This window comes from Echinops telfairi, unplaced genomic scaffold, assembly GCF_000313985.2.
Source record: "Echinops telfairi isolate 266 unplaced genomic scaffold, ASM31398v2 ScPeMD7_7467;HRSCAF=8505_1, whole genome shotgun sequence".
NCBI lineage: Eukaryota > Metazoa > Chordata > Mammalia > Afrosoricida > Tenrecidae > Echinops > Echinops telfairi.
In genome coordinates, this window is record NW_022111368.1 from 15,035,290 (window position 1) to 15,045,857 (window position 10,568).

A 10,568-nucleotide genomic window follows, 5' to 3' on the forward strand; every position below is an offset into this window, starting at 1 on the left:
AATGGTCCAAACAGGCTGCTGGCTTGGCAAGGCTCCCCATCCCTACCATGCCTGTTTCATGCCTGACTAAATGCTTTGACGGTAGAACATGCCAAATGATCACGTGATGGGTTCTCGGTCCGTAAGTCGAGCCCATTCCGTTGCCCGTGGTGGCGCCCAGCTCACGTGTGCTCTGTTTTGTCTTGTCTCGCCCGCCCTGTAGTTACTACATGCTGGAAAACAGACCCAGGAACATCTACGGCATGGTCTGCTACTCCTGCCTCCTGGCCCCTCCCAACACCAAGGAGTGTAAGTGCGCCGGTCCTTTCATGGGAACAGTGTTTGTTGAACGCCGGCATCTTTCCATCGAGAGTGTGGTAGAACAAAGCCAATCCTAGTACTGGGGCAAGTTTAATTATGGAGAGAACAGAAATAGCCCTGTGCCATAGCAAAGTGGGTGTATCAATCAGTCAGCAGATCCAGAAAGGAAGAGTTGCTGTAGTTGAGCTACACTGTGAGTCAGAGACAGAGCGTTCTAGTCCAGGTCCATCCGCCTTGAATGAGTCCCTTAACTTGTGAATCTCCAATTTTTCATTCATAATACGGGCATTTTAAGCTCTGACCTGGCCACGTCATGGGGTTACAGGAAGACCAGTGAGCTCACAGATGCAAAGGTGTTTCACAAAAGGCCATCAGGGGCTACCCAACTGTTCACTCTACTGTACACATTTTTTTTAATCAAATAACGTCCAGGGAAATATCTGAAAAGTGATCCCAATTGATGAAATGGCTTCCACAAACCCCATGTCACAAAAAGGAAATCTCAGAGGTTTATGGATCCCACCTAACGCTGTTTCTTCCTATTTTCGTCTGGTTTGGTTTTCATGGGCGTCGCTCTGAGAGGTAGGGCCGGTAGCTGTGCTTCAGAAAAGGTATTGCGTGGCCTCTTGGCTTTGTGGTCTGAGACAGGAGACGAACAGCAGGAATGGGAAGGGGCAGCAAAAACAGATATCTAGTCAAAGGTGGGTACAGACGCAAGGACTCTGGGAGCATTTGCTGACCGTTCCACTTCAGTCTCATTCAAGGGTGGCGGTGAGTGGACATGGGGCTTCCTCCTCTCTGTAAGACCCCCCCATTGCTTAGAACCCATTCTGATTCATGGCTGTCAGAGTAGAACCAGAGTAGATCCACTGGATTTTTGTTTGTTGTTAACTTTCTATGGTGAATTGGGGGAGGGTTATCAGAGCAGACCATCGGTTTCATGTTCAACAATTCATACCCATGTTTCATCTCATTGCAATCCCTCAATGCAACTCCACTCCTCCCACCTCCTCCCTGTGTTTTCTATCCCTCCTTCTCTCCTAACCCTAACTCTGTCCTTGGGGAAATGCTGCCCCTTTGATCTACAATGGTTGATGACCCTGTAGTGTGTCCCCTCACTGGTGTGACTGTTCTCCTTATAGACCTACCTATTGTTTGGTTGAAAATTCAGCCATGGGGGTGAGCTCCATTCCAGACCTGAAGGATCATCGTCTCTTATGATTTTGAGTTTTGCTCCACATTTTTCTCCCCTCTAGCTGGACGTTCTAATACTATCGATCCCATTCAGTAGTGGTAGTTGGGCACCATCTAGTTCTTCTAGTGCCAGGGTCATAGAGTATGATAATCTATTGCACTACTTGTTTCCACGTGCCTTTGAATTTCTTCATTCTCCTTTCCTCCCGACAGAGAGAGACCAAGACCTGTACCCTCAGGCGCTACTCACGAACTTTTCAGACACCTGTCACAACTCACAAAAGTAGGACTTGCGGACAATGTGTTTGTGGACTGTGTTAGGCTAATTGACCTTGCTGTCCCGTGAGACTTCCATGGGGTTTTTAGTAGATGGAATTTTGGGCGCACAGCTCCAGAACATTCTTCAGATATGCCTCTGAATGGTTTGGAACTGAGAACCTTTTGTGTAGTTACTGGGTGCTTAAATGTTGGTACCACGCGAGGGTCCTATGAGGCCTCCGTACCCTCCCATTTTCTTCAAAAAAGATCTGGTTGTGGAGAATAGGAAAGAGCTGCGTCTTAAGGGCTACAGCTGAGAAGAAGGGAAGTAGAAGCTGACCCAGGCCAGCGAGCACCGCCATCCCCACCACTCCCAACACTGTGCGTGCAGGGCAAGGCTGCCCTGCAGGGAGGGCCATTCTCTCCCTTCCAAACTGCTAAGTGGATGATCCTGGTAATAATGGATTTGCATGCCTTGAAAGCCATGCTTTACCTACAGAGCCCATGTTGATTAATTCACAAATTAGAGGTGGCCCAAGGGCTCCAGGCAGCCTGCCAGAACGACCTTCAGTGAAGTGGCCAGCCATTACCAAGGAATTTAAACCCATTCCATAAGGATAGTTGGGCCAGAGACTCCCAGTCCAAGAAGATGCCAGCTGCTCCTTCCTATTTAGCAATCACTCATTGCCCGTGGATCCTGAAGTGACTATTTGCCCTGGTAGAACATTTTGTGTGAATGGCCACCACACACTGTAATGCCACCGAGTTTTCCTATCACTGTCCAAGAGGCAAGACTGGAACTTGTTCTTGGGACTTGGGGCTTGCAAGAGCCTCAGCAGAGGAGACCCAAAAAGTGCCCACAGGGATCCTCCCAGACCTCAGGGAGTCCAATTCCATACCCCGGGGACCCACATTCTCTACTTGGCTCAGTGAGACTGAGTGGAGGGTCAAAATCACAAACAAACAAAACACTGCCACCAAGTCCACTCCAACCAGCACAGAGTGACCCTGCAGTAACAGAGTAGAACTGCTCTTTAGAGTCTCTGCAATTGTAAGTCCTTCCACACACACACCCTATGGGTAGCAGCCTGCTGCTCGACACCCCCCCCCAATGCCATCCGGGGCAGCAGGGGCTCTCAAACTCTAGAATCCCTCAGAATCTCCTTGAGGACTTATAAAATGAGATTGCTGGGCCCTAGTCCTGTGGCACAGTGGTTATATGTTGGGCTGCCATCTGCAAGGTCAGCAGTTCAAAGCCACCAGCTTCACCAAGGGAGAAAGACAAGGCTTTCTACTTCCTTAAACAGTTAAAATCTTAGAAACTCACTGGGGCAGTTCTACCCTGTCCTATAGGGTCACTGTGAATCAGGATTGGCTCGATGGCAGTGATTCTCTTTGAGTCTCTGACTCAGCAAATCTGGGGTGGGGCCTGAGAATTGACAAGTTCCCAAAGGGGTTGTTGATGCTGTGGGGGCAGTACTACACGCTGAGAACCCCATATCACTAGGATAAGCCACTGACCCCCACCGATCACTGGTGGCACTGTGCTAGAAGTATAGCTGTTCAAACCCACCAGTCCCTCCTCAGGAGAACGATGAGGCTATCTGCTCCCATAAAGATCGACAGCCTCAAACCCCTGTCTCTGAATGAACCTCCCTGCTGAGCTTAAAACCAGGTGCCGTTGAGTCGATTCTGACTCACGGTAGCCCCTGGTGTATTAGAACAAAACTTTGCTTCCCAGGGCTTTCAATGGCTGAATTCCCAGAAGTAGATCGCCAGCTCTTTCTTCTGAGGTCTCCCAGGGCAGAGTCAAACCTGGAACCATTCTGTATCGGAGCCCCGGGGGTGGTGTGGTCGCACGTTGGGCTATTAACTGCAAGGTCAGCAGTTTGAATCTCTCAGCTGCTCCTCATAAAGAATTCTACTCTCCTAAAGAATTACAGACTCAGAAACCCCCAGGGGCAGTGTCTATAGGGTGGTTATAGGTCAGAATTGACTCCATAGAAGTGACTTCACGGCTAAGTCAGTTAGTTGTATGCGCCACACAAGGGCTCCCACCTGAATTGAAATCCCTATTTTTAACCGAGACCAGTCACTTAACCTCCCTGGTCCTCCCTTGCCTCACCTGCAAAATTAAGAGACCAGCGGTGTCTACATCATTGGCTATCATGGAATCCACTAAGTTCCCACCCATAGTGCCCAGTGATCACGCCTACATGTTAGCTAAATATGGGGTTGTCCAACCAGAGAGAATAAAATAATTCTAGTTTGGGGGACTGTCAGGTAGTTTGAGCACCAGCCCATCCTGCCTTTGAAAGAGCGCAACATTTATACCAGGGCAGATCTTTATTTTTGCATAAAATATATGGATTGTGGGATTTAGCTCTGAACCTAGCCCTTAAAAAAAAACTCACAGCCATCAATTCTGACTCTTAGTGAGTCTATAAGACAGAGTAGAACTGCCCCTGTGGATTTGGATTTCCAAGACTGCAAACTCTTTGTGGGAGTAGAAAGCCCTGTCTTTCTCCATCAGAGTGGTTGGTGGCTTTGAACTGCTGACCTTGTGGGTCGTAGCCCAATAAATAACCACTACACCACCAGGGATCCTTCATGTCCTAAGATTCCCAAAACAAAGTACCAAAGCACAGTTGGCTTTAAAGGCCCAGCATGTCTCCCCTCTCCATTCTGGAGCCTCAAAGTCCACCTCCAGAGTATTTCCCTGCTGTCTCTTGAGGGTTCTGAGGGAGAACCTGCTCCTGGCTCCTCTCCTGGGCTCCTGGCTCCTGCCAGTTCTTGGCATTCCTTGGCTGCGGGTGCAATCTCACACGGTCTCTCCCTGTATATGTGGCAGGGTTCCCCTGTCTGTTCTCCTCTTTTATAAGACCCCATTCATTCAGCTCGATGCTCAGTTACCCCATGATGACCTCAATTAACTGATAACAAAAGGAAAGGGTGTCCAATGGGGTGGCATTCCTTCACAGGTACAGGAGTGGTGGTAGAGGGCCGTTGAGCCAATTCTGTCTCATAGTGTCCCTACAGGGTGGTGTCGAACAGCCCCACAGGATGAAACCTTTCGTCAGCATAGTGGTTACCTGTTGGGCTGTGATCCAAAAGGTTGGCACTTCCAAACCACCCGCCGCTCCAAGAGAGAAAAACGGGCCTTTCTACTCCCTCAAACAGTTCATAGTCTCAGAAACCCACGGGGGCAGTTTTGCCTGTCCCGTGACTCATTGTGAGTTGGTAGCGACTCGATGGCAGTGGTTTGGTGTGCTTTGTTTGGGTTTGGTTTTAGTTTTGTTTTCGAGTTAACCATTCCTGAAGCCGACTGCCAGAAGAGCTGGTGGGTTTGAACCACAGACCTTTTGGTTAGCGATTAAACACCTGAACATCGTGCCACTCAGGCTCCTTGTACAGGGCCCATGACTTCAAGCTCTCTTTGGGAGAGGCAAATTCAATCCAGGACACTACCTATTCCAAAGAGGCCAGAGTAACTGAGAAATGCGTGTCTACTGTTACCATGGAGATGCACCAAACCATTGTACTGTGCTAAGGAAATCCTCATTAGATCCAAGCAGAATCTAGATCTGTGGGCCAGGGCTCCGGCAGGGCTCCTGGTGGATGGTAGGGTGCTGTCTGCCGGAGCTCACCACACAAGGTTTAGGTTTGGGGTTTAAATTCCTGGCTTTAGAGTTGCTCCATCCAGGCCCCATGCTGGGTGCTTTAGTAACAGTGGGTATAATCCTACTAATTACCTGGCAGAGGAGGTAGGATTATCCTCACCCTCAAGATTAAGAAAGAGGCTATTAGGGGTTAAATAATTTGTCTCTGATCCCACAGCCAGTGAAAGACGCACGCGGTAGTGGTGGCAGCGGGTCGCTGCCAAGCTCCTCCTGCCCACAACAGAACCGTTTGGTGGTCGGTTACTCAAGGCTCTGACCTTTCAGAGACAGCCTGACTTCCCAGATGCCTCTGGCGGAGTTTGAGCCACCCGCCTGTCAGCTAGCAGTCGAGTGCCTAACTGTGCGCCACTAGAGACCCCAGTGGCGATGACAGTAGGGCCCGGGGTCGGGCAGCATCAGCTCAATGGCAGCCAACAAGAGCAAAGAGGCAGCACCCCCTTCTTCTGTCTGTTATATCTCTGCACTTGGCTGGGTATAGATGACTTGGTTTAACACCCCATGTGCTGATGTTTCCATAAAATTAAAAATCTGTCCTTTTACAAGCCTGTGATGTAGGTTTTCAAATAGTTTGAGATCATGGCATTCCCCAACCCCCCACCAAAAAAAAAATGCTCCTAAAAAACACAAAATACTCTCAGGATTAATGACCAGAAACCTGGCAGCACTGGCTTCAGGGTTCATCCCGCACCACAGGTGTTTCCCTTGCCTTGCCCTTCAAAGCCACACAGTGCCCAACGTTGACTCCCCTGGACAAGATCTGCCCAGCGGTTGTCACTGAGTGTCGCTCACTCACGTCCTGCCAGCAAGTCCATTCCGATGCATAGCAACGCTATGGGATAAAGTAGAACTGCCCCTGTGAGTTTCTGAGGCTAAATCTACATGGGAGTGTAAAGGGCTCCCTCGTTACAACCAGTGGGTTCAAACTGCCGGCCTTGTGGTGAACAGCCCAACACAAAACCCACTATATCACCAGGGCACTTCCGCTCAGAATAGGCTGATCAAATGCGCGATGACGGCAAATTAATAATGACAATAAGAAAAGACCAAACGCTTGCTTGCCTGCCTGGCTCGATACCTCTTAAGGGGGGTCAACCTTGCAGTGGAGGAGCTAGGGGGCGAGAAAGGACAGAGCCATTGTGTGTGTGCATCGGGTGGGGGGTGGGGGTGGTTACTGCTCTTTCTCCCTCCCTTCCTTTTGTCTTTGCCTCCTTACTCTTTCCGAAAGATAGGAAGACAGAAGGAATCGAATTGCAGATGAGAGAGACGGAACAGGCTATACACTGTCTAATTGTATGATCCCAATCATGCTCCTCCTACGTACTGTTAGTGGAGCTCTGGTTCTCTTGAGAACTGTAGGCCACCATTGAATTGAGTTGTCAACGGCCATGGTGGTGTCATTTGTCCATTTCCCCTTTGCCCTCACTCCATCTGCTGGAAGGCAGCCCTTTGTGGCTGAGCCCCAGGGAAAACAAGTCCGCGAGGAGGGACCAGTTTGCTGCCCCCGGCTCAGTGGCCTGTGGAGGTATCGGAACAACAGTGTGGGTGGCTCAGCTGTTGCTGCTGCTGGGTCACCAGTCACCTTGGAAGCGACTCCTTTCCTTTCGGTGGAGCTTCTCTAGGTCACCACCTGGGGAGGGCGGTGATGGGAAACTTCAAGGTGCACGGTGGGGGCAGGCTAAGGGGGTGGAGCCCAGACAATCAGAGTAGACTCAGGTGTTTCACTCAAGGCCTGACACTCAGAGGCTGAGCTTTGAAGACGTGCTGAGAGACCCTGGCCTGTGGCCCGCCCCTGCCCCTCTCAGATCCATTCAGAAGAGGCTGAACATAACAGTTCTCTGTTCAGCTCAGGGATCACCGCACCACCGAGGGATGTCTGACCCCGCACCTGCAGCCCAGAGCCCGGTCCAGGGCTGTTCCATTGACATGAGGTGGTGTTTTTTTGAGGAAAGGAAAAAACAAATAAGTTCTAGGGAATCAGGGTAGAGTCAAGCCCCAACTTGTCACCCACCCGGGGCTGGGGGAAGGGGAGCAGGCAGGGCTGCATGCCCCTGGTGCCTGCTGTGTCTGGTAAGAGGCACCGTGTTGACTTGCAGTGGCCTGCAGAAATTGTTCAGGGACACCATTGTGTAAGGAGCCTGCCAGTGGATGTGAGACCACTTCGAAGTCTGTGGGCTCCGAGGGCTGTTAGAGTAGCCCCTCTCTAGACCACAGGCCTGGGTGTACTTTTGTCCCCAGCCTCAGCCCCGTCACACAGGCTCAGACGGCAAGCCCTGGCAGAGAAGGACAAGAAGAGACAAAGATCGCAAACACCCCTCACAGAGCCCATGGGCATTCCCCCACCCCCACCCCGAGCCTGATGACATATCTTAAGCTCCCTTGAGCCCCTTACCAAACAGTGAGAGAACCTTGGCTTCTTTTTTCAATGCCTGAGTGACTCTGAAAAGGAAATTGGGTTCTGCTGGAAGCTAGCTGGTATCGGTTTTTCTCACTTCACCCGATGAAGTGTGATGTGCTGCTTCCGGGGGGTGGGGTGGGGGGGTGGGTATGTTAGCGAGGCAAGAAACCGGGAGCCCACCTCACCCATTCAAGCACGGGAGTCTGAGGAGTCAGAGCCTGGGTCTCCACGTCTGAGGCCGAGGAGTCCCCTGGTGGTCTGTCTGGCAAGTGCAGTGCTGTTGAGAGCCAGGCGTCTCCCAGCTGGCCACACACCTCCCCAACCAGCACGCCCCATAAGAGGACATGTGCACCGGATCCTCTAAGGAATCAGAATGTAGCACATCTTTTGGTCCTGAAGGGTTGGGGTAGAGGAACGAGGCCGCATTTCTGTGCCTCCTCCTGACAGCCAAGAGAGGCTGAAACCAGGGGACAAGTCCCAGGGAGGGGAAGCAGAGAGCTAACTGCACAGTCTGGCTGTCATCCGAGCATGCCCACTCCAGCCCTTTGTCCCAGTCGTTATGTCCACCCCGGCCCCATCCCTTGTCCCCACAGAAACCGGGCCAGTTGTTTTCGAAAGAAGAGATGAGGCCCCAGGACACGGGCGCAGGGGGTCAGGGGGTCAGGGCCTCTGAGGTTGTGCTCTGAGCAGGTCAGTTACCGAGTCTTTGTTCATTCAAAGGCAGCCCAGGCTCGTGAGCACAGAGGACACAAGGCCACAGCTTGCCTACCACCTTGGTGACACACACACACACACACACATACACACACTCCAACTTTGGGAGGAAATGTTAAGAAGCAACTTCCCCGACCAACTGAACATTGATAAAACAAGGAGAGAAAATCGGCAGGAAGCCATGGTCACACAGTGGCCTGGGGGAATCCACCTTCCGATCTGTGAGGCAGCTGCAGGTGACGGAACCCCAAACCACCCAGCCAGTTGCCAGGAAGGAGACTCCAGTTCAGGGGGACCCAGGAGTATCGGAGTATAACTGAGCTCCACAGCTCAGTTTTCAGAAGTGGGCAGCCGGGCCTTTCTTCTGAGGCACCCCTGGGTGGGCTCAAACTGTCAACCTTTCCATAAGCAGCAGAGCCTAATAACCATTGGCAGCACCCAAGGACTTGGATGGCAAGGACCAGGCCACAGGGCACGAGCCGGAAATCCAGTGTCTTTGCTCAAGATGCGGCCTGGAATGTCCTGCCAGGCCAGGGAAGTCTGCAGGGAAGCTAGATGCCCCCTCTGCTCAGAGGGGTGGCCTCCAAGTGGGACGTTTTCCAGTGATGTGGGAAACGACTCAGCCTGAATCTCAAGGCTCATCAGTGGGACCAGCAACCACACGCCTTCTCCTTGGGACCAAACCTCACCGGGCCCTTCTAGAACGAGGCCCCCTCCAGGCGTCTTGGGAGCAGCGTGACCGAGTAGAGCGGGCACAGCGAGTCACTCCCTCGGCAGACACTTGCCTTCTGCATGTTCCTTCAACCCGACTCTCACTGCCACCGTCAATTCACACTCATGGTGACCAGTGAGTGCGCCTCCCATACCCTCAGCAGGCCGACTGTCTCCTGAGCCAGTTTAAGGTCCCGTTCAACTTAAGCAGCAGAATCATGCCCAAACCCATTCTCAGCGGTCCCTGCTCCCGCACAAGGCCCCCACCCTCTGACGAGGGTTTTTCTTGAGGTTGTCTGCCCTTGAGTTGATTCTGGCTCGTAGCAGAGGAGAGCTGGCCCTGTGGGTCTGTCTGGGTCGGAATCCCTGGCGGAGGAGCCCTGGTGGTGAGAAGCAGGGGAGGAAGACTGGGCTTTCCACTCCCGTAGACAGTCAGGCTGGGAAACCGACCCACGGGGAGTCGCCATGAGTCAGCATGGACGCGATGGCAGTGAGTTTGGGTTTGGGTTTTTCATCTCTACAGGAGGAGCCCCGGTGGCCTAGTGGTTACACGTCGGTCTGCTACCTGCAAGGTCAGCAGTTCTAAACCATCAGCCGTTCTGTGGGAGAAAGACGGAGCAGAAAGCTCTGCCAAGAGTTACAGCCTCAGAAACACACGGGGTGGTTCTGCTGTGTCCTGAAGGGATGCTGTGAGTCGGCATCAACCCGTGGCAGTGAGTTTGTTTGTTGTTGTTTCCTCTCTACAGGAGCAGATCGCCATGTCTTTCCCACAGAGCCACTCAACTAAAAAGAAAACCCACTGCCAAGGGGTTGATGCCGACTCACAGGGACCCTATAGGACAGGGTAGACCTGCCCTTGTGGGTTTCCAAGGCTGTAAAGCTTTACCGGAGCAGAAAGCCTCATCTTTCTCCCACGGAGCGACTGGTGGTTTCGAACCCACCGTAGCACCAGGGAGCTACTAGGTGGCCCAAACAGCAGCTTTTCAGTTAGCAGCCATGTGCTTAACTGCTATTCTGCCAGAGCCCCTTTTTCTGAGTCGAGTTTTCTACCTGCTCTACAACTAGAAAGATGCCCAAGCCTCCCCGACCCCAGTGACGCTTCTCTACTTCCTGGACCAAAAAAAAGTATGAATAATTCCTCAGGCCCTTGCTCTCCTAGGAAGAGGTCACTCCCATTCCAGAAGGTCTAAAAGTCAGCTCCAACGATTGCCCCCAGCCAGGTATGTAGGCAGCTTTAGAAACATTCACAGAGCAGGCCTCAGTCGTTCTCCACAAGTTCTAATAACGACATACCCTCCCCCCACCCACCCCCACCC

At 52.0% G+C, this 10,568-nt stretch overlaps 1 protein-coding gene across 1 annotated transcript in view; it reads left to right on the forward strand.

Moving 5' to 3' along the window:
• Positions 1-10,568, forward strand: part of EDAR (ectodysplasin A receptor) — a 41,214-nt gene that overhangs the window by 11,130 nt on the left and 19,516 nt on the right. The window contains exon 3 of the mRNA XM_004704430.1: positions 203-288. Within this exon, the coding sequence (XP_004704487.1) occupies positions 203-288 (86 nt within the window). The remainder of the gene's footprint in view (positions 1-202; positions 289-10,568) is intronic.